General features: G+C 44.3%; 1 protein-coding gene across 1 annotated transcript in view; it reads right to left on the bottom strand.

Moving 5' to 3' along the window:
- The window catches only part of LOC139563807 (stAR-related lipid transfer protein 9-like), a 72,084-nt gene that overhangs the window by 8,107 nt on the left and 38,719 nt on the right, over positions 1–25,258 (bottom strand). Inside the window, exons 10-26 of the mRNA XM_071382733.1 lie at positions 24,845–24,942; positions 24,096–24,287; positions 18,582–18,679; positions 18,355–18,432; positions 18,130–18,207; positions 17,752–17,931; positions 16,623–16,674; positions 16,384–16,509; positions 16,134–16,216; positions 15,981–16,042; positions 13,608–13,825; positions 12,788–13,433; positions 4,747–12,669; positions 4,417–4,632; positions 4,030–4,213; positions 3,622–3,768; positions 2,283–2,418 (exon numbers count right to left, since the gene is read on the bottom strand). Of these exons, the coding sequence (XP_071238834.1) occupies positions 2,283–2,418; positions 3,622–3,768; positions 4,030–4,213; positions 4,417–4,632; positions 4,747–12,669; positions 12,788–13,433; positions 13,608–13,825; positions 15,981–16,042; positions 16,134–16,216; positions 16,384–16,509; positions 16,623–16,674; positions 17,752–17,931; positions 18,130–18,207; positions 18,355–18,432; positions 18,582–18,679; positions 24,096–24,287; positions 24,845–24,942 (10,517 nt within the window). The remainder of the gene's footprint in view (positions 1–2,282; positions 2,419–3,621; positions 3,769–4,029; positions 4,214–4,416; positions 4,633–4,746; positions 12,670–12,787; positions 13,434–13,607; positions 13,826–15,980; positions 16,043–16,133; positions 16,217–16,383; positions 16,510–16,622; positions 16,675–17,751; positions 17,932–18,129; positions 18,208–18,354; positions 18,433–18,581; positions 18,680–24,095; positions 24,288–24,844; positions 24,943–25,258) is intronic.

The following is a 25,258-nucleotide window of genomic DNA, read 5'->3' on the forward strand; positions in this document are numbered from 1 at the left end:
CTCCTCCCCCCTCCTCCCTCTCTGCAGATGACTTCGTCAACCATTTTGAAAAGAAGGTCGACGACATCCGATCCTCGTTTGCTAAGTCAAACGACACCGCTGGTTCTGCTCACACTGCCCTACCCTGTGCTCTGACCTCTTTCTCCCCTCTCTCTCCAGATGAAATCTCGCGTCTTGTGACGGCCGGCCGCCCAACAACCTGCCCGCTTGACCCTATCCCCTCCTCTCTTCTCCAGACCATTTCCGGAGACCTTCTCCCTTACCTCACCTCGCTCATCAACTCATCCCTGACCGCTGGCTACGTCCCTTCCGTCTTCAAGAGAGCGAGAGTTGCACCCCTTCTGAAAAAACCTACACTCGATCCCTCCGATGTCAACAACTACAGACCAGTATCCCTTCTTTCTTTTCTCTCCAAAACTCTTGAACGTGCCGTCCTTGGCCAGCTCTCCCGCTATCTCTCTCAGAATGACCTTCTTGATCCAAATCAGTCAGGTTTCAAGACTAGTCATTCAACTGAGACTGCTCTTCTCTGTATCACGGAGGCGCTCCGCACTGCTAAAGCTAACTCTCTCTCCTCTGCTCTCATCCTTCTAGACCTATCGGCTGCCTTCGATACTGTGAACCATCAGATCCTCCTCTCCACCCTCTCCGAGTTGGGCATCTCCGGCGCGGCCCACGCTTGGATTGCGTCCTACCTGACAGGTCGCTCCTACCAGGTGGCGTGGCGAGAATCTGTCTCCTCACCACGTGCTCTCACCACTGGTGTCCCCCAGGGCTCTGTTCTAGGCCCTCTCCTATTCTCGCTATACACCAAGTCACTTGGCTCTGTCATAACCTCACATGGTCTCTCCTATCATTGCTATGCAGACGACACACAACTAATCTTCTCCTTTCCCCCTTCTGATGACCAGGTGGCGAATCGCATCTCTGCATGTCTGGCAGACATATCAGTGTGGATGACGGATCACCACCTCAAGCTGAACCTCGGCAAGACGGAGCTGCTCTTCCTCCCGGGGAAGGACTGCCCGTTCCATGATCTCGCCATCACGGTTGACAACTCCATTGTGTCCTCCTCCCAGAGCGCTAAGAACCTTGGCGTGATCCTGGACAACACCCTGTCGTTCTCAACTAACATCAAGGCGGTGGCCCGTTCCTGTAGGTTCATGCTCTACAACATCCGCAGAGTACGACCCTGCCTCACACAGGAAGCGGCGCAGGTCCTAATCCAGGCACTTGTCATCTCCCGTCTGGATTACTGCAACTCGCTGTTGGCTGGGCTCCCTGCCTGTGCCATTAAACCCCTACAACTCATCCAGAACGCCGCAGCCCGTCTGGTGTTCAACCTTCCCAAGTTCTCTCACGTCACCCCGCTCCTCCGCTCTCTCCACTGGCTTCCAGTTGAAGCTCGCATCCGCTACAAGACCATGGTGCTTGCCTACGGAGCTGTGAGGGGAACGGCACCTCAGTACCTCCAGGCTCTGATCAGGCCCTACACCCAAACAAGGGCACTGCGTTCATCCACCTCTGGCCTGCTCGCCTCCCTACCACTGAGGAAGTACAGTTCCCGCTCAGCCCAGTCAAAACTGTTCGCTGCTCTGGCCCCCCAATGGTGGAACAAACTCCCTCACGACGCCAGGACAGCGGAGTCAATCACCACCTTCCGGAGACACCTGAAACCCCACCTCTTTAAGGAATACCTAGGATAGGATAAAGTAATCCTTCTCAGCCCCCCCCCCCCCCCTTAAAAGATTTAGATGCACTATTGTAAAGTGGCTGTTCCACTGGATGTCATAAGGTGAATGCACCAATTTGTAAGTCGCTCTGGATAAGAGCGTCTGCTAAATGACTTAAATGTAAATGTAAATGTAAGACCGTGAGGTCGATATGTAAAGCTCTGACGAAGGCCGTGAGGTCGATATGTAAAGCTTATTAAAGAGCAGTGATACTATCAAGAGCAGCTTGCAAGTTCCTTATTTTTTCTCATTTTATTCAACTGTTACCAAGACCCTGCAGAAAAGATAGCTCAGGTGTGCGAGTGCCTTTTTGAATTTTGTATTAAAAACAAAGTAACAGTTGACTTAAAGCCCACAAGTATAATGCATAATGCATTTATAATGTCATGTAAGACTTGTCCTAAATATGTATGACCCCCCCTTTTAATGTCTTATTATCATTTCATAGTGATCCTGTTCTGACTAAATAACAGCCTTTTTGAGTCAGTTGAAGGTGTGATGAAGATGTAGAGATTGGTTGCTGTCTTGTGGTGGTGAGACAGTCCTCACCCTGGGCAGAGGGCCAGGCACGCTGGGCCAGGCACGCTGGGACGCTGGGCCAGGCACGCTGGGTCTTCACACTCTGAGAACCACAGATGGGAGGGCGAGACCTGACCTTCAGCCCATCACCCAGGACCTCAGTGACCTGGCACCAGACAAAAACAACACAGAGAATTCATTAGGGCTCTTTATTTATTCCTGGTCGATTTGAATAGGGATGGATACAAACACATTGACACACTGAATAATATTTCTATATTCCTTAATTCTATTATTTTACTTTTAGGTTGTGTGTATTGTTGTGAATTGTTAGATATTACTACACTGTTGGAGCTAGAAACACAATCATTTCGCTACACCCGCAATAACATCTGCTAAATATGTCTACGTGACAAATACAATTTGATTTGAATAAACAATTGTCTGATGCATTGCACCATAGTGAATATAGTCTGCTGCAAGTTCCAACACCCTTAAGGTTAATTTACAGTAAGTCTACCGACTGTCCATAGATATATGTAATATTCTTCACAATTAGAAAAGAATATGCTATCTAGAGCCTAAAAGGGTTCTTCAGCTGTCCCCATAGGATAACCATTTGAAGACCCCTTTTAGGTTCCAGGTAGAAGAAACCTTTTGGTTCCAGGTAGAACTGTTTTGGGTTACATGTATGGCCCTTTCTACAGAGGATTTCTTATGGAACCCAAAAATTGTTCTGCTGTAAAAAAAAAAGGGTTCTATCTGGAACCAAAGAGGGTTCTGCTATGGGGAAAGCGGAAGAACCCTTTTGGAACCCTTTTTTCCAAGAGTGTTGTGCTCTATAGACCTGTTCTCAAATTGACTATAAACCAGCCATTAGGATTAACTTTACTTTATTGAAATTAGTTGTTCAGGGACAGTGCAATTAATCAACATTACTGTAAATGTGCCTGTTTTCGAGTGCAGTCCCTGGGCTTAAGAAAGGTAAATGTGCCTGTTTTCGAGTGCAGTCCCTGGGCTTAAGAAAGGTAAATGTGCCTGTTTTCGAGTGCAGTCCCTGGGCTTAAGAAAGGTAAATGTGCCTGTTTTCGAGTGCAGTCCCTGGGCTTAAGAAAGGTAAATGTGCCTGTTTTCGAGTGCAGTCCCTGGGCTTAAGAAAGGTAAATGTGCCTGTTTTCGAGTGCAGTCCCTGGGCTTAAGAAAGGTAAATGTGCCTGTTTTCGAGTGCAGTCCCTGGGCTTAAGAAAGGTAAATGTGCCTGTTTTCGAGTGCAGTCCCTGGGCTTAAGAAAGGTAAATGTGCCTGTTTTCGAGTGCAGTCCCTGGGCTTAAGAAAGCAGCAAAAACATCTTCAAAGACTGGTACGGTACCTCCTGTGTCAGTGAGGGTCTACTGCCGTCCTTCAGCTGAGCTGTGTTGCCACTGTTGTAGCCAGAGGTTGGTCCAGAGGATAGGCTCAGACTCGACCCAGTGTACAGTGTACTGCTGCTGACTCTGGTCCGATACCGTAAGTCATCCTAAATGTGAATACATTATCAGTTGACAGAGAAGAGAGAAAGATGTTTTAGGAAAACAGCAACTGATCAGAGGACAATGTAAGTCTCTCACTATAAGGTGAGTTTTTTTTCATGGTCCTTTGTGCCGGATCCATGAAAAAGAGCTCCGCCTTCTAGTCGATGTAAAAAAAAAAAAAAATCCATGGAGAAAATATGCTGAACACATCTTGGGCTTTCAACTGTCTACGGAGTGTGAAACTATGACTTCTTGCTGTGACTAACCTTGACCATCTGAGACAGAGTCTGTTGCTGGAGCCGTCTTTTCTCCTGCTCTGTCCTCTCGCGGAGCCGTTCCCGTGCACGGGATATCTCTGTCATGGCCTCCTCACGGGCACGGCCGTAGTCACGCAGAAGATGCTCTATCTCAGGAAGATATTCACCCTCTCCTCTGGGTGGATCTGGGATCCTGGGGAAAGATGAGGAAGATTTACAATCAATCAATTGATGAATCAATCAATCGACAACTGTATAAAGTCCTTTATAGAATTATATTTGTCACAAAATGTTTTACACTTCAGACACTTGAGAATTGGACATGGAAAACCGTTGAGCAACGTAGAAATAATCAAAACAAAAATGTGACTTGGTGTGGATTGTGGAGTGTCTTACATCCTGCTCGCCACTACCTCCTGACGGAGCTGTTGAAGGTAGCCTCTGCAACGACTGGGCAGGGCTGAAACTCTGGAGTCTTTTTGAGGAGGGGATCTGGGTTGAGGAGGGTACCGGGTGAAGTGGTGCTTGCTGAGGCTGAGGCTGTGAGCCCTACGGCAGGTCTGAAGCTGAGCTTCCCTGTCCTTTCTCAAACTCTCAATGCTCCTCCGGTGCCTGATACAAGAGGAACATAGGGAATCATTTACATTTTATAAACTACCATTTTAAATGAATGTAATTACATCATAATATCAACACAATCACATCCTTAGAGACATTTAACCTTACTGGTCATAGAGCTGCTGTTTGGTGGGGACAGGGGACGGTTCCTCCTCCTTGGTTCCTCCAGATGTCAGCATCTTTAACAACGTGTCCGTCTCTCCCAGACCGTAGTGCAGCTTGGCTTCAGTCAGCTCCACGGTCAGATGATGAGGGTTCATGTTCAGTTGGACCGTAGCAATGACCTGCTCTCGCTCCTTACGTAGCCTCTCTATCTCTCTTGTCTTCTTGTCCTTATGGAACATGGACTCTGGACTCAAGCTGGACTTTGACTCCTGGCTCTCCAGCTCAGCCCACTCTGGCTGGTTCCTCTGTGCTTCATGACCAGTAGGTAGATACACGGCTGGTTTCATTAAACTATTAGTCCGTCCTATCTCAGAGGGATGCTGACTGATACCAGACCAGTTGGTGAACTTGTTGTGCACAGGTAGGTCCTCAGGGAGCCGCTGGTGATCTAGCTGATGTGGGGAGTGTTGGAAGTTGGGAGTGTGGGTGACTGGGTTGGTGTTCACGAGAATGTCTGTGTTGCACTCGCTTGGGGCCAACGCCGCCATGTCATCCTCCTGAACATGCATGGTGCTGTCACTGACAGGGGAATGTTCATAAACACCAGTGACGTGCTCCACTGGACGCTCTGATGATCTACTGTTGTGGGAATCTATTGAATGTCTTCTGTAGCTTAGTTGATCTCCAAAAGTAGAGAAGGATTTCTCCTCCTGTTTGGACTCACCAGTCTGACTAAAGGCGAGAGAGGTGTGGTTCTGCATAGTGACTCTGTTACTGCTTAGAACAGAAGGAAGGGACCATATTGGACGTTGGCCGGTTTTGTGCCATACGCTCATTTCCCTTTCTTCGTCGTGGATGACAACGCTGGTTCCATTGTGGATGTAATTGTCGATGGACGAACTAAGACTTTCTGAGCATCCATCAGACCCTTTTGGGCTTGAATGGCTGAGGGCACTCACATTCTCGAGGAATATCAATCCCATTGATTTTGTGGTGGAGTTATCACCTGGCTTCTCACACAGATGAAGGGAGTCATGTCCTGAAATCGTATCATTCTTTATGAAACACATGCATGTTTTGTGTCCGCTGTAACTTAAACAAGGTGTTGACTGGTCCGAAAGGTGGTCTTTACTTCTATTTTGCATCTCAAACTTCTGTTCTTCTTTGAGACTCTGTAAATACTTTATTCTGCTCTGGTTGGAACCAGCCCTGGGACCCACAGTGAGAATGGGTGAGCATGCACGGTCTGTGAAGCTCACTTGTTTTCTATAGCCTATTCCCGGGTCACTCCTTCTCAAGATAGTATGGCTTTCTGGTCTGAGTATTTCTGACAAATTATGGCAGACTTCAGATACTCCCAAGATTTTGGAGGAGGACACTCTTTCGGGATTGCGGTCCTCATTGCTTCTATGACGAATGGCAGGATTTGAATGATTGTGACGTTGGACAGTCTCCAGGGAAGGGACTTTGTGCGGGAGACTCTCTGGTTCCAAGATAAATCTTTGGTTAACTGTGGAGCCATTGAGTCGCAGGTCAGGCATGCTCTGAATATTATCATCCAGGTCTTTCTTGAGTTGATGTTGAAGGGGAAGCCCTTTGTCTTGTGACACATTGAGAACTTCTGAGCCAATCACTTTGACTATCACATTAACTTCATGGGCTTTGGACCTCTCCGTGGACAGACTTTGGTGGATAGACAGTTTGTCTTGTACGGGTGTTAAAGTCCTTTCGGTCTGGATCCCAATATCTACTGCAGTTTTGGTTGAGCAGTCTCTCTTCCTCCAATCTATGGAGGAGTACAGATGAGATGAAGATTTAACATTTCTTATCAGGCTATGTTTGAGGCTATCGCCAGACCTCATACCCTGAACATTCCCCAGAAGATCAGACGTGTTTACTATCAGCTGTGAGAGATGCTCAGACATGTTCTGAAGACTGTCCCATGTGGTGGTCTCTCTACAGGCCTCTGTGGTCTTCTGCGACACTGGTACCTGAGTGCTGCTCTTTCTGTGACGGTTGTTTCTCCTCTGTAGATCACCATGGTTGATTGTTGTCTGAGACGTGGTTTCTTGAGTGAAGGTTGTCTGGGTGCTCTGGTCACATCTGGTGTTTGTTTTAGATCTCTGAAACCCGTTACCCTGAAACGCCCGCTCTGAAGAGTCATAAACCAACATGATCTCATCCACTTGGCCAGTGCTGTTACCAAGATCTCCAGATACATTGTAGCAAGAAGATGAGTTACAGCTCATGGTCAGGGTCATTTGTTGATTGTGATCGTCAGCACCGGAGACTTGGTTAGTACGTTCTTTCAGATGGGCGTTGAGGGACGTTTGATCTTTGAAATCTTCCTCCATGCTGCTCAGAGTGCTGGATAGTCCCTTGTTGTTGGCGTAAGTGCTCAGGTGGGAGTTGAAAGGAGAGTTCTGCACGTTTAAACCATTGTCAACACTGCAGCATCTTATGATACGTTTGGTAGTGGAATCCAGCAGCGGTGATTTACAAGAAATGTCAGCGGCACTTCCAAACACCTGGTTCTTGTAGCAGCTTTGGTTTGGCTCTTCTTCTTGCCATTGGTGAGCAAAGGGATTGATGTCGCTGGAGGCAAAATGCATTGGCGAATCTTGAGTCTTTGGTGTGTAGTGTGACATCTCAGTTTCTTTGATACTGGACATGATTTTCTCCCGATTTGTCCTTTTCTCTATATGTGGTGATTGTCCATTGGGGCTGTGTTCTTTCTGACCCAAACTGATGCCAACTCCAGCTTTACCATCATATTTATATGGGGTCTGGTCAGTACAAGCTTCCATAGTGTGATTGTCTTTTGACTGTGGTGATTGTCTTTTCACTAGAGAAACTTCTCCACCATTGCATTGAATCATCTCCTCTATTTTTCCATTAGTTTGAGTTCCTGACTTCATTCTTGTTGATGAAGACCTGTTTTGATCCAACCTGGGAGGGATTTTCTCTTCTTCATCTGAGGAAGACTTGAGTGTGGAGTCAGAGGATGAGCTAGGAGGTGCCTGGGCTTTGGACCTTCTGAACCTCTTGGACTTTCCCTTTTTGCAATGAACAACACTACTGCCACAGAACCGATGAGATTGCCTGCGATTAGATGTTTTGGTATTTCCCTCTCTGGACATGATATCTCTGCAAATGTCACCCAATATCTTCACATTATCATCACTACTTCCATGTGTTATTTGGGATGGAGAAGATCCAATACTATTTATTTTACTTGGTACGTCAAACAAGGTTCCAGGACATTTTGCCAGTGGTCCATCAGTCATTGCCCCTTCTTCATTTTTAGCCATTTGGCAATCTTTGGTATTGTCAGAGGCAAAGTTGCTCACATTGCACTGAGCCTTCAGCCATTTTTCAACATGACATGTTTTGTGTTTTACACTGGGAAGTTTATCTTTAGGATCAGGATCGACGGTCACACAAGTCTTATGAAATTTGTCTACCTGAGTTTCAGACGAGCATTTTGACTGTGGTAGTTCCTGACTCAGATTTGTGGCATAGGGAGGGTCTTTTTGGAGCTCTTTTCTGACCTCAATGTGATTTCTGCCTTTCTCCTGTAGCTTCTGTGATTCACATAAATTATTTGAGAGTGGTTGACTGTTGTGGTGCTTCTCAATGTTTTCTGGTGTACATTGAGTCCCGTTTTTTTCAAAGAGTGAATCTACAGTTGCATGCCGATGACAATCATTTAAGTAAAGTTGTCCACTTGCACCCGTTGAGGTCAATTTGCATTGGTTCTTGCTTTCGCCTTGAACCTCATATTCTGAATCCATTATGAGGTCCCTTGCATGTGCAAAGGCCATATTTGGGGGTGTAGTCACTGAGGACACTGTTCCTGGGCAGTTCTGGAGAGGTTGTAGAGCACTAGATTTCAGGTTTTGCTCAGGTGAAGCGGCCTGGTTGACAGTTTGTTTATCATTATTACTAAGACAAGCATGATGAGGATGATATATCTCAGGACCTGTTTGTTTCTTTATGTTCTCCATATGCGAAAAAGGGACATCCCTTTCAAACACTTTCCCTTGAGAAAGTAAGAATTCTTTGGGTGCAGTGGAAGTGGAAGTAGACATTGAAGAACATCCCATTGGCAGCAATACAGGCTTGTTGATGTATTCAGGTTTCCCTCGGTTGTTCAATGCCAGACTTAATTGGATCTCATGGATTTTAACGGCGTAAGATGCTGCACCAGAATTGACACTTGCATTCGGTGTAGTGACAGAACAGCCAGAAGCATCCTGACCCTGACTTGCATCAACATCAGTTATTCCATTTTTCAGTTGCACTTCTCTCACGTTCTCTTGAAAGCTCTTACTTAACTGGGACTCCGAGGAGATCTTTGTCCTACTGTCTGGATCATTCTCTTTACTTATCAAACTTAGTTGATTCATAGAATTACATTTGATGGAAGTAGAGAGTCTAAGAACCTTTCCGTGGCTCACGTTTGCCATGTCTGTCGTGTTGTCCATTTTTAGAATCTCAGAACCGATACAAGACTTTTCTGATATTGAACAAGAGCCTGGCTTAATGATAACCAGTGGATCATCAGCTATTTGATGATCCTCCACTGCTTGTAGACCTTTTGGTGAATCGCTTTTGTTAGGATTACTTGTTGGCAAGGCATTAAGGATTTGACTACTTTGACTGTCCAGTTCACTGTTACTGTTGTCTCCACCCCCATCTATGAATGACATCCTCATATCCTCCTTCATCACCTCTGAGATTCGGTGGTCTGATGTACTACAGTTACTATCGCCATGGTGATGTCCCCACCTAACATTCTCTACTTCTCTTCTCTTGCTTTCTGAGTTTAGCTTTTCACCCCGCCCTTGAACTTCTCTTTCTTCAACTTGTTCTACTTCTCTTCTCTTTTCAATAACGGCCTTCTCTCCAAAAGGAGACTCTTTATGGCCACCTGTGTCAATGGTTTTATGGCCACATGGAGAGAGATTTTCATGGGATATGTGCACAGACACTGACATTGCTGCTAAAGCAGAGGTATCTTGTTGGAAGTGACATTCATTGCAGCTCAGATTTAGTTTAAATGAATCGACTGCAGAGGAAGTTTGTTTGTCTTTTAATTCACTGGTGTTATTGTTGTCATCTGGTGAAATAACTTCCTGGCTGTTCTTGACTGTTACAGTAGAGAACGCTACGAAGTCCCCTCCGTTGCTCCTCTTTGGAATTTTCAAGCTGCCAATGAAACTGTCCTGCAGGCCTTTGTTCTTCTTTATGAAAGACACTTTGAAAAACTCATGCTCTGACAACACACAGTCCTGCTCTGACAACACACAGTCCTGTTCTGGCAACACACAGGCCTGTTCTGACATCACACAGTCCTGCTCTGGCAACACACAGGCCTGTTCTGACAACACACAGTCCTGTTCTGACAACACACAGGCCTGTTCTGACAACACACAGCCCTGCTCTGGCAACACACAGGCCTGCTCTGACAACACACAGGCCTGTTCTGACAACACACAGTCCTGTTCTGACAACACACAGGCCTGTTCTGACAACACACAGCCCTGCTCTGGCAACACACAGGCCTGCTCTGGCAACACACAGTCCTTCTCTAACAACACACAGTCCTGCTCTGGCAACACACAGGCCTGCTCTGGCAACACACAGTCCTGCTCTGTGACTTTGGCTTCAAGCTTTTGCAGAATTTTAAACTCACTTTCAAGTGATAAGTCTTTGGTATTGCTTGCTTTGCAAAACTCCTCTTCTCTGACTTCTTCCATGTCTCCATCTAAATTGCATAGTTCATTATCTCCAGAATAATTATTTGGGGCACTTTCGATGGCAGGTGTCTCATTCAACATCTCACCTTCAGTTTTAGGGGAAGTTAACAGACTGGCTTTTGACTGATGACTGTAGGTAGACAAACTAGTATCAGTGTAGTTTGTTAGGTCTGCTACTCCCACAAACATCACTTCTGGAGATAATGTGACCTGCTGCATCTGAGGCCCATGAAAAATGTCAGCCTCCAATGTTGATGTTGATGGGGTGCATTGAATCTTATAGTCAATGGTTGGAGCACATGCAGATCTATGTGAAGGAAGCTCTGCTGAGACATGTGTACTTTGATTTTGGTGTAAACCTGGATCATGAATAGATCCCTTCAGCAAGCCTCCTGAACTGACTAACTGACGTTCAAAATAGCCCTTACAACACACCGCCTCATGATTCAATGGCATCATCAAATGTAGAGGTGACATTTGGAGAAGCTGAGAATCAGGGAAATTCAAAGAATCAGTTGAAACCCCAAGTCTTTGTTCCTCTACTGGAACATGTTCACCCTCTGTGCTGTCGGTAGATGCAGAGCTATGGGATCCAGTGGATCCAAATCCACACCGACAGTCAGACAGATCCACACTGATGGGGCTGGGACTACTGTTGCTGTCCAACGCACCATGACTAAATACCATCCTCCTCCTCAACACGGCAGAGTCCCTAAGTATCCTAGGACTATCTGCTGCATCAGTGTAGGACCATGTATCTGTAAGCACTAGCAAACTCTCTGGTTCCCCCACACTACAGCTGCTCAGAGAGCACGGGCTGCTGGTCAACATGGTGTGGACATGCCCAAGCTCTTCACTCAGCTTTGATACAGGGTCCCTACACCTGGGTTCTGTTGCTGGCTGATTCTGGTACAGTGATTCCCTTGTTGCACCGGTTGCTTTATTGACTCGGGTTTTAGGACCGCCATGATGGCTCCAGTAAGCCTCTGCTGGCATTTCATTAGATTTCCCAATGTCTTCTCTTCCCTCTTCAGTTGGCTGAATCTCCGACGCCATGTTTATAGTTTTTCCAATCGAGGGATTGAGAAAACCCCTCACCGCAGAGTGACTGGGTACTACCACAGTCCGTCTCTGTGCAGGCCTTGCTGCAATATGCTTCCCTCTGCTCTCCATAGCCAGTGAGTCCTTCGACATCTGACTGTCTTCACTCTCTCCTTCGCTCTGGATAGCCTCCTCCTGCTTCAGCTGCTCTGCCAGGGCTGTAGCGTAGACTGAGGACAGGGAGTCCACAGAGAACAAGCTGTCACCGTCTGATGATTGGTCACGCTCCTCTTCCCCCTTTTCTTCTTCCTCACCGTCATACTTCTCCGATCCTGCCAGTCCCAATCCCTGCGGTCTTTCCACCCACCTTAAGGTGCTAGTCTGGTTCATCAGAGTCTCTGCACTATGCCACCGTTTTTGTCTCCACCCACAATCATGTGAAGGAGTCTTCTGATCAAGGTCCTCACATGAGACAGTTGTTTTCATCGTGCATTTCTTCCTGCTCATTTTGACGCCTTCTACACCTCGCTTTTGTTTCCAGTCAAATCGGCTTGCTGTTTTACCACTAGGCTTGGTCCCTCTGCCTCCAATACTCAATCCTGATGGTGGTTTTCTAAACACCCTGGCTAATGGTGTCTTTATCCCAGGGCCGACTGATCGTGATAAGACCTTCCGGATCGTTTCCACGCCTTTGCTACTACCACGGGGAAGGCTCTTCACTCCCTGACATGGAGCCCGCTGAGTCAGACTGCTAGATTTGCTTACTGTAACTGTTGGTCCCTTTATGATGACATTACTGCTTGACTGTAGGGTCACTCCATCTGGTGATTGTGATGGGTTCTGATTGTTCTTGAATGTAAATGGAAGCAGTGGTTTCCTCTCTGGTCTTTCATGACATGGCGGCTGGACTAGAGCCTCCTCCTTCACAGGCGGCTTGAGGTTTTCTGAGGAACTTGCTCTACTCCTGTACCCATGCACCTGACTACTGTGTCGTGTTCCTGAGGAGAATGTGTTGGAGCGACTCCTTGTCCTCTCGCGTGGAAGACATTCATCAGACACCCACTGCCTGGAACCGATGGATCCAAATGTCAGTTCAGATGGTTTGTTTCTCTTCAGGAAGTGGCTGTTGGGGAAAACAAAACAAAACAAGGGATAAGGACATTATAATTTACATTATTCCATTATGCTAAATATTAGCTTGAATAAATATATTTGTGGGAGACTAGCCTACTTGTGCTGACCTGAAGATTGGGGTGTGTTGGGGGTATAAGCGGGACAGAAGGTCTGATGAGACAGAATGCCTGCGCAAAACAGGTTGACGTCCTCTTGACCTTGAGGGGGACCCCAGGCCAGGAGACACAGGGCTCTCTAGTCCAGGTGGCAGGGCCTTCTCTAGCCTCTGCAGTTCCCTCTTAGCCTCCAGTAGATGGCGCTTGCGAGCGATCCTCTCCAGCTGGTATTGCAGCCTTTTGCGTCGAACATGGCTCTCGGCGCGCCGCAGGGCATGATGTCTTAAGAGCTCATCCTGAACCACCTTCTTCCTGTATAGAACCACTTTAGAGGGCGGAGCAACTCTTTGATCACACTCTTCATCAGAACCTTCCGAATCTTCCGTTAGCAGGCTGTCTAGGATGGGAGCTGGTATAGGATCAGTTGGTATAGGATCAGTTGGTATATGATCAGTTGGTATAGGATCAGCTGGTATAAGATCAGCTGGTATAGGATCAGCTGGTAAAGGATCAGTCTGTATAGGATCGGTCTGTAAAGGATCAGCCTGTATAGGATCAGTCTGTAAAGGATCAGTCTGTACACTAAACTCCTGAGTTCCTCTTTCCTCTAACGTTATAGCTGCCAGACGCTGCTTCTCTTGTAAGATCCACTGCTGGACTGAAGGCAGATAAAAGAGAGCAGATTGAACATGCACATACAAAACGTGATCATTTTCTTGTATAACTTAATTCTACAGAGACACATATAAGAAATAAATATTTAAGCTATTCTCTCAAAGTATATCCTATGTATTTAGTACTGTAGCCTATATTTAAGTAGAGGTGTACTCACTGTCAGTGTGTCGTTGTCTCAGATGGGCCTGTTCTCTCTCTAGATCTCTCTCAGCTTGTCTCTGTTCAGTCTGGATTTCTTGGCGTAGACACTCCACATACCCCCTCTGCTCCTCCACGCACCTCAGCTGGTCCTCAACACACTGCTGCCTGGGAGGAGGCTCCTTACCCTCAGCCTCATGGTCACCCGTCTGCCCCTGGACTGCCTCTCCTCCAACCCTGTTCACATACAGATACACAAATAATATTTCACACATATATGACACAGTTATACACAATTATACTTTGAGGTAGACAAGAGAGTTGAACATGGGCCTCCCCCTGACTTTTTAACCAAGAACGTCTTTGAGAATGTTTTCTAGATCCAGCCACAGGACACTGCGATGGGGTCCCCATTCACACCGAATTACACACATTTATTTATGGGGAAGTTTGACGATTGGTTTATAATGTTAATACATTTTTCCCCCTTTTGAAATGTTGGTTCTGCTACATTAATGTTTTTTAAAATTTGGAGTGGGACATATGAGCAACTGGAAGAGTTCAGACTGTACATTCATTTCAGGTTGCCTGCTATGAAATTCACTCTGGAATCCAATGAGGAAACTGTTTCTTCTTTGGATGTACTGGTTAGCAAAGACAATGGACTTCAGACCACTGTATCGCCAGAAGACGAATATAAACAATTTCCTGCATTATTCAAGTTACCATCCGTCTACTCGTAGACAATAGTCTACCTTACAGCCAGCTGCTGAGGGTCAGAAGAATATGTATTGCTGATAATGAATTAGAAAAACATGCCACCACCTTGTGCGATTGGTTTGCCTCCAAGGGTTATGATAAGAAGTTGTTGGATAAGTGTGTTTGTAAAGTACGTAATGTTACACGCTTATTGACTCCTAAACCTGCCCCTCCCAATGATCAGGCTACTGTCTTTTTCTTCTACGTATTTCCCTCCCTCTCAGACTGTTAAATCCTCCATTAAAAAGCATTGGCATGTTCCGTGCATGGAGCCCTCTGTGGGCCGGGCTTTTCAGAATATCCCTCAATTCACTTTTAAACGTGCCAGAAACCTAAGGGACAGCCTGGTAAGCGCAGATTAATATTTACCCCCATCAGAATTGTCTATCTACCCTCCCCTCAAGCAATTTTCCATGTCATAATTGTGTGAACTGTGATGCAATAATCAAGGGAAATGTCTTTCCTCACCCTCATACAGGAAAGAAATGTATGTCAGGGGTAGAATTTCCTTTAAAATGAACATTTGTGGTCTATTTACTGAAGTGTCTCTGTATCTATTATGTTGGAAAGTCTAAGAGACAATTGAAAAGTAATATTATTACAGAGCACAAGAGCAACATCAGAACTGGTGACGAGAAGTCCCCTGTAGCCAGACACCTCAATGCGGTCGGACATGATGTGTGTCGCTGAGCTTTCAAGGTTTGGAAGTTGTACAGCCACTTAAGAGAGAAGGTGATAGAGAAAAGTTGCTGTTACAGACAGAGCCATTTTATATCTATGTCTTACAAACACAGATCCCTAGAGGCTTAATGAAGAACTCCTGTGAGCAACAGGCAACCTTTTTTGTATATTATTCTTCATTTGAAGCTCTCCAAACGCTGCCGGAGTCTGCCGCCGCAACGCATCCGTTGATTTTGACCTCTGCTGCAAAACATTTTTACATTTAAGCTGAAAGAAAGTTTCAGTGAGTGTGTTTTTTTCTTTCTTCCAGTATATGCCTTTTGATCTACAAACATTTGAGCTGAGCAAACCAAAACATATCTTTCTATAACCAAGAGGTAAAGTCAGACAATACCAAGTACAAAGAGGAGACAATAGAATAGAGATATTAAAAACCTAGTTCTGATCATTTACCCCAACCGTTAAGATCCCTAAAACGGCCATCATCGCAAAACACTCTTTTACTGGCTCCTTGGCAGAGTTTATATAGAGTTCCTGTTGTTGAGTTTAATGTAGCATCCTCTACTGTAACCAAGCAACGGCCAAGCCTTGCATGTCAACATCAAGTTGTGATTCCGCCAAGACACTGATGTAAGCTCTCTCTCTCTTTCTCTCTCTCTCTCTCTCTCATATAAATGAACAACATGCATGAAGTATTCACCATTTTATGCCTTGCACCTGCACCATCGGTAGGTTGTACTACAAAGACTACATATCAAATATGTATGCAATGGGTCTACTATGGGAGCTCAGCAGAAACAATTGGCTCAGCGCCGTCCGGTTTAGAGGAGGGTTTGGCCAGTGGCGCTTTACTCAGCAGAATCCTTTCAACACGTGTAGTGAGCAGTATTCAGAGATGCTCCTGACCTGTGTCAGTGGGTGGTGGTGAGTTCACATTCAGGTGTGTGTTTACCTGGAATCAGAGGTCAAGGCTTGAAAATCATTGTAGTTGCAGTTCTGTGCACCTTCACTGGCCTGTCAAGCGGATAATATGAGTTATCAATCAATCCCCCCAAAAATCAGGAGCTTCATCACGATCACAACATTACTGGTCAGTAGTACCCACCCGTCTCCGTTCTCTCATGACCTCAGCCTCTGCTGGGTGGTTGAAACGGAACTTGTGGACCCCTCCAAGAGTGATCAAGGTCCCTGAAGATAGATAGAGATACAAACTGAAGAATTGAGGTGGCTGTTGAGGCCCAAAGCGCTACTCTAAATGCTCCTTTGGGTACTGCAAGCCATCAACTGAAGTGTAACGAGAAAGACACTCTTTGACCAGAGATTAAAAAGTTTGTGAGAACCAGGTGAGAGCCTACCTTGTGCCAGTCTGCAGGGCTCCGTCACCTCCCTGTCTTTGATCATGCAGACAGTCCCTGGCAGCGGCCTCAGGGTCACAACCCCAGACTGGTTCTCTATCTCACAGGTGGTGCCGCCCTGGAGGACTGGAGAGGAAAGACATAGCACAAGGACTAAAACATAAAACATACATTTGAAGTTGCAATTCTCCCCAAAATACATGTATTGCATGCGCAATATCTATATGACATCTGCCTACCTATTTGTGATTCAACCAGTTTGTCCTGAGGTCCAATCCTTGTTACCCCCTCCTACAACAGACAGAGGGCAGCCAAGAGTTTAGGATGACAGAGAATTTAAACAGTGGATTGTTGAGAAAAATAAATCAACAAACGCACAGTTGGGTTGAAATAGTTGGGTTGAGATAAAATGACTAAGACACAGTGTTCTACTATGTCAAATTATGACTTCCACAGAACTCTGGCGTCAGGTAGCCTAGCGGTTAAGAGCGTTGACAGATTGCTGGTTCAAATCCCAAAGCCGACTACGTGAAAAATCTATCGATGTGTCTTGAGAAAAGCACATAACTCTAACTGCTTCCGTAAGATGCTATGGAGAAGAGTGTCTGCTAAATGACAGAAATATTGTTTTAAACTCTGACCCCTACACTTAGGCTACCTGTCAGAAAAACAAGTATTTGTTTAACAAATGCTATCTTGTGGGGAAAAAGGCTATATTATGTAACTACAGGAACACTATGGATTCCCAGGTGGTTTCCGCTCTTTAAATACAGTGGTATAATCGCCAGGCCTAAAGACATTCTATCCGTTGTCAGAATCAGGACAGTCGTAGCTATGTCCCCTGAGCGCCTCACAACGGAATGCCTCTTATCCAATCACATTCAGCCATTAGAGAAGTGAAAACACCAGGAACGAGGGAGAAACATGAGAGAGGATGGAGTGAGATGCATCTGGTACAGCGAGCAGAACAGAGAGACAAGGAAGAACAGAATGTAATAGACCAAAAGAGTGACATTTTAGTCAGAGAAAGTCAAGAACAGAAAGCACAGAGGTAGTATAGAAGTATGTCAATGGTTCCGTGGTTGTGAATACTTGTGTGTGTGTGTGTGTGTGTATATGTGTGTGTGTGTGTGTGTGTGTGTGTGTGTGTGTGTGTGTGTGTGTGTGTGTGTGTGTGTGTGTGTGTGTGTGTGTGTGTGTGTGTGTGTGTGTGTGTGTGTGTGTCTGCGTGCCCATGTGTGTGTATGTGAGTGTATGTTTCTGGTCTGTGTATACATGTGTGTGTGCTCATACCCTGAGGTGATAGAAGGTAACAGGAAGTGGATGAGGAAGTATATGTTAGTATCCTAAGGTGTGTATTATATATACCCTGAGGTGATAAATGGTGACCCCGGTGCTGAGTACGTCCCGGTCCAGGGTAATGAGATGTGGTAAGAGGGAGTGGATGAGGAACCCACCCCGGTCTCTGTTGATATCCACACTGTACTGTTCCAACAGCTCCTTCTTGTCCCGCCAGCTCTCTGACCAGTCCTTCGTCAGCTCATCCACCTGGAGGATGGAAGAGGATTGATTGACTGATTGATTGGTTTGAATGAATTGAAAATGCATGTAAAGTCCTTTCAGCTGGAGACAGTAGGGTCAGGGAAAGTGGAGAGTAGTGATGTCAGGAAAGGATCAAATAAGTAAAAGTGGAGAATACAATTCTAGAGCAGCGTCAAGTCGATATCTAATGGATCGTTACTCTACCTTTAGTTCGTTCTGCAACACGATGTCAGACAGACTCCCGTCTCTCTGATCACTCAGAGAAGGGCTAGGATTCCGTTGCTACGATGGAATAAAAGGAGAAATAATTCATTTTGGTCAATTTAGCAAGACAAATAACATGAAGGCAGTTAGCACTAATAATCTGAAATCAAAACCACGTGATCTCAGATGATTCCATTCCTAATAATAATCCAGGAGGATAAGTACCATCTCGAAGCTGAGAAGCATACTCTTCAGCCTGTCTATCTCCTCACGTAGCTCTCTGATCAGCCTCACACTGGCATCCTGTAGACAGACATCACTTTTCATTTGAAAACGTTTCGCTACGGTGTGCCCAACTGAACAAATTCATACCTCACAGTAATAAAAGGCAGTGGATGACATGACAAGGCAATGGCCCCACAAATACAGAACAACATCTCCAGAAGCCTTACCTCATTGACCCTGGGCTTGTTGACGATGTTCCTAGCGTGAGAAGCATAGCGCAGGGTGCTGAGAGTCTCATTGTAGCTGCTACTGGATGGGGACACAGCTGCAACAGACAGGGAATCACATTTACCACTGTAACAATAACACTACAGCCATTACAACCTCTGTGACTCAATACTGTAACAATACCACTACAGCCATTACAACCTCTGTGACTCAATACTGTAACAATAACACTACAGCCATTACAACCTCTGTGACTCAATACTGTAACAATAACACTACAGCCATTACAACCTCTGTGACTCAATACTGTAACAATAACACTACAGCCATTACAACCTCTGTGACTCAATACTGTAACAATACCACTACAGCCATTACAACCTCTGTGACTCAATACTGTAACAATAACACTACAGCCATTACAACCTCTGTGACTCAATACTGTAACAATAACACTACAGCCATTACAACCTCTGTGACTCAATACTGTAACAATAACACTACAGCCATTACAACCTCTGTGACTCAATACTGTAACAATAACACTACAGCCATTACAACCTCTGTGACTCAATACTGTAACAATACCACTACAGCCATTACAACCTCTGTGACTCAATACTGTAACAATACCACTACAGCCATTACAACCTCTGTGACTCAATACTGTAACAATACCACTACAGCCATTACAACACACTACAGCCATTACAACACACTACAGCCATTACAACCTCTGTGACTCAATACTGTAACAATACCACTACAGCTATTAGAACCTCTGTGACGCAATACTGTAACAATAACACTACAGCCATTACAACCTCTGTGACTCAATACTGTAACAATAACACTACAGCTATTAGAACCTCTGTGACTCAATACTGTAACAATAACACTACAGCCATTACAACCTCTGTGACTCAATACTGTAACAATAACACTACAGCCATTACAACCTCTGTGACTCAATACTGTAACAATAACACTACAGCCATTACAACCTCTGTGACTCAATACTGTAACAATAACACTACAGCCATTACAACCTCTGTGACTCAATACTGTAACAATAACACTACAGCCATTACAACCTCTGTGACTCAATACTGTAACAATAACACTACAGCCATTACAACCTCTGTGACTCAATACTGTAACAATACCACTACAGCCATTACAACCTCTGTGACTCAATACTGTAACAATACCACTACAGCCATTACAACACACTACAGCCATTACAACACACTACAGCCATTACAACCTCTGTGACTCAATACTGTAACAATACCACTACAGCCATTACAACCTCTGTGACTCAATACTGTAACAATACCACTACAGCCATTACAACCTCTGTGACTCAATACTGTAACAATACCACTACAGCCATTACAACCTATGTGACTCAATACTGTAACAATAACACTACAGCCATTACAACCTCTGTGACTCAATACTGTAACAATAACACTACAGCCATTACAACCTCTGTGACTCAATACTGTAACAATAACACTACAGCCATTACAACACACTACAGCCATTACAACACACTACAGCCATTACAACCTCTGTGACTCAATACTGTAACAATACCACTACAGCCATTACAACACACTACAGCCATTACAACACACTACAGCCATTACAACCTCTGTGACTCAATACTGTAACAATAACACTACAGCCATTACAACCTCTGTGACTCAATACTGTAACAATAACACTACAGCCATTACAACCTCTGTGACTCAATACTGTAACAATACCACTACAGCCATTACAACCTCTGTGACTCAATACTGTAACAATAACACTACAGCCATTACAACCTCTGTGACTCAATACTGTAACAATAACACTACAGCCATTACAACCTCTGTGACTCAATACTGTAACAATAACACTACAGCCATTACAACCTCTGTGACTCAATACTGTAACAACAACACTACAGCCATTACAACCTCTGTGACTCAATACTGTAACAATAACACTACAGCCATTACAACCTCTGTGACTCAATACTGTAACAATAACACTACAGCCATTACAACCTCTGTGACTCAATACTGTAACAATAACACTACAGCCATTACAACCTCTGTGACTCAATACTGTAACAATAACACTACAGCCATTACAACCTCTGTGACTCAATACTGTAACAATAGCACTACAGCCATTACAACCTCTGTGACTCAATACTGTAACAATAACACTACAGCCATTAGAACCTCTGTGACTCAATACTGTAACAATAACACTACAGCCATTACAACCTCTGTGACTCAATACTGTAACAACAACACTACAGCCATTACAACCTCTGTGACTCAATACTGTAACAATAACACTACAGCCATTACAACCTCTGTGACTCAATACTGTAACAATACCACTACAGCCATTACAACCTCTGTGACTCAATACTGTAACAATAACACTACAGCCATTACAACCTCTGTGACTCAATACTGTAACAATAACACTACAGCCATTACAACCTCTGTGACTCAATACTGTAACAATAACACTACAGCCATTACAACCTCTGTGACTCAATACTGTAACAACAACACTACAGCCATTACAACCTCTGTGACTCAATACTGTAACAATAACACTACAGCCATTACAACCTCTGTGACTCAATACTGTAACAATAACACTACAGCCATTACAACCTCTGTGACTCAATACTGTAACAATAACACTACAGCCATTACAACCTCTGTGACTCAATACTGTAACAATAACACTACAGCCATTACAACCTCTGTGACTCAATACTGTAACAATAGCACTACAGCCATTACAACCTCTGTGACTCAATACTGTAACAATAACACTACAGCCATTAGAACCTCTGTGACTCAATACTGTAACAATAACACTACAGCCATTACAACCTCTGTGACTCAATACTGTAACAACAACACTACAGCCATTACAACCTCTGTGACTCAATACTGTAACAATAACACTACAGCCATTACAACCTCTGTGACTCAATACTGTAACAATACCACTACAGCCATTACAACCTCTGTGACTCAATACTGTAACAATAACACTACAGCCATTAGAACCTCTGTGACTCAATACTGTAACAATAACACTACAGCCATTACAACCTCTGTGACTCAATACTGTAACAATAACACTACAGCCATTACAACCTCTGTGACTCAATACTGTAACAATAGCACTACAGCCATTACAACCTCTGTGACTCAATACTGTAACAATAACACTACAGCCATTAGAACCTCTGTGACTCAATACTGTAACAATAACACTACAGCCATTACAACCTCTGTGACTCAATACTGTAACAATAACACTACAGCCATTACAACCTCTGTGACTCAATACTGTAACAATAACACTACAGCCATTACAACCTCTGTGACTCAATACTGTAACAATACCACTACAGCCATTACAACCTCTGTGACTCAATACTGTAACAATAACACTACAGCTATTACAACCTCTGTGACTCAATACTGTAACCATAACACTACAGCCATTACAACCTCTGTGACTCAATACTGTAACCATAACACTACAGCCATTACAACCTCTGTGACTCAATACTGTAACAATAACACTACAGCCATTACAACCTCTGTGACTCAATACTGTAACAATAACACTACAGCCATTACAACCTCTGTGACTCAATACTGTAACAATAACACTACAGCCATTACAACCTCTGTGACTCAATACTGTAACAATAACACTACAGCCATTACAACCTCTGTGACTCAATACTGTAACAACAACACTACAGCCATTACAACCTCTGTGACTCAATACTGTAACAATAACACTACAGCCATTACAACCTCTGTGACTCAATACTGTAACAATAACACTACAGCCATTACAACCTCTGTGACTCAATACTGTAACAATAACACTACAGCCATTACAACCTCTGTGACTCAATACTGTAACAATAACACTACAGCCATTAGAACCTCTGTGACTCAATACTGTAACAATAACACTACAGCCATTACAACCTCTGTGACTCAATACTGTAACAACAACACTACAGCCATTACAACCTCTGTGACTCAATACTGTAACAATAGCACTACAGCCATTACAACCTCTGTGACTCAATACTGTAACAATAACACTACAGCCATTACAACCTCTGTGACTCAATACTGTAACAACAACACTACAGCCATTACAACCTCTGTGACTCAATACTGTAACAATAGCACTACAGCCATTACAACCTCTGTGACTCAATACTGTAACAATAACACTACAGCCATTACAACCTCTGTGACTCAATACTGTAACAACAACACTACAGCCATTACAACCTCTGTGACTCAATACTGTAACAATAACACTACAGCCATTACAACCTCTGTGACTCAATACTGTAACAATAACACTACAGCCATTACAACCTCTGTGACTCAATACTGTAACAACAACACTACAGCCATTACAACCTCTGTGACTCAATACTGTAACAATAGCACTACAGCCATTACAACCTCTGTGACTCAATACTGTAACAATAACACTACAGCCATTACAACCTCTGTGACTCAATACTGTAACAATAACACTACAGCCATTACAACCTCTGTGACTCAATACTGTAACAATAACACTACAGCTATTACAACCTCTGTGACTCAATACTGTAACAATAACACTACAGCCATTACAACCTCTGTGACTCAATACTGTAACAATAACACTACAGCCATTACAACCTCTGTGACTCAATACTGTAACCATAACACTACAGCCATTACAACCTCTGTGACTCAATACTGTAACAATAACACTACAGCCATTACAACCTCTGTGACTCAATACTGTAACCATAACACTACAGCCATTACAACCTCTGTGACTCAATACTGTAACCATAACACTACAGCCATTACAACCTCTGTGACTCAATACTGTAACAATAACACTACAGCCATTACAACCTCTGTGACTCAATACTGTAACCATAACACTACAGCCATTACAACCTCTGTGACTCAATACTGTAACAATACCACTACAGCCATTACAACCTCTGTGACTCAATACTGTAACAACAACACTACAGCCATTACAACCTCTGTGACTCAATACTGTAACAATACCACTACAGCCATTACAACCTCTGTGACTCAATACTGTAACAATAACACTACAGCCATTACAACCTCTGTGACTCAATCAACAACTACTATTGGTCTGGGAAAAAAGACAATGTCCATCTTATAATTCCAAAGTCCAACAAACATTGGTACCATTACATCAAGTAAGCATTTCACTGTAATGTCTACTACACCTGATGTATTCGGCGCACGTGACAAATAAACTTTGATTTGATCAAGTACTTCCCTCTAGTCCCACTAGTTTACACAAATGTGTTTAGCCAATGTTTGTGAGTGGATAGTCTCGCTTGCCAGACTCAGTGGCAGTGTTCCACACGGCCGTTGTAGGAAGACACTACAACTCACTGGCGATCATGATGGTCTTAGCGTTTCCTCCCAGGCTGTCCTTGAGGAGCCAGGTGAGGACTGAGTCCCTGTAGGGGATGAAGCAGTGTCTTCTCCCTCCTCCACCACCACCACCAGACAGACTGCTGCCCTCGCCCTCACTGGCCACACTGTTGATGCTCTGACAACTACTGGACATCTGAGAGTTCTGGGCTAGAGAGGGACGGACAGAGACAAGGGGAGGGTTGGGTTATAGAGACAGGAACAGAGACAAAGACAGGGAAAGAGAAAGGGACAGATAGAGACAGAGTTAGGGAGAGATACAGGGACAGGGTAACGGATTGTGTTAAAAGTAGGGTAGTCTCGCTTGGCTCCTCTCACAGTGCAGACTGTATGGCACTGGGTCAGTTACGTGAGGCATACTTCTGTATGTAGAGAACATGATCTACAAATATCACCCTGTATGAACTACACATGTTCATATCACCCTGTATGAATGAAATATGTTCATATCACCCTGTATGAACTACAGATGTTCATGTCACCCTGTATGAACTACAGATGTTCATATCACCCTGTATGAACTACAGATGTTCATATCACCCTGTATGAACTACAGATGTTCATATCACCCTGTATGAACTACAGATGTTCATGTCACCCTGTATGAACTACAGATGTTCATATCACCCTGTATGAACTACAGATGTTCATATCACCCTGTATGAATTAAAGATGTTCATGTGAAATGAAAAGTCCCCTTTATTTACCCAGAGCAGAGATGACGATACCCAGTGTCACCAGGGATTTGTTGATGTTGGATCCCTCAGTGAGTCTGTCTCTGCAGTAGTGGGGGTCTGCTCTCTCACTTTCAGAACAATAAAACACAGCACACACTGGAGATTACATACTCTAAAGAGAAACGCAACACTGGAAATCAGTGGAGGCTGGTGAGGGGAGGACGGCTCATAATATGGCGGGAATGGAGCTAACGGAATGGCATCAAACACAAGGAAACCATGGAAACCATGTGTTTGATGTATTTGATACCATTCCACTAATTCCACTCCAGCCATTACCACAAGCCCGTACTCCCCAATTAAGGTGCCACCAACCTCCTGTGATGGAAATGGTATCTACTGAAAAGCTGTGTTGTGATAAAATGAAACTGCCGGCTCAGTGAA

Source organism: Salvelinus alpinus, chromosome 34 (assembly GCF_045679555.1).
Source record: "Salvelinus alpinus chromosome 34, SLU_Salpinus.1, whole genome shotgun sequence".
NCBI classification, from domain to species: domain Eukaryota; kingdom Metazoa; phylum Chordata; class Actinopteri; order Salmoniformes; family Salmonidae; genus Salvelinus; species Salvelinus alpinus.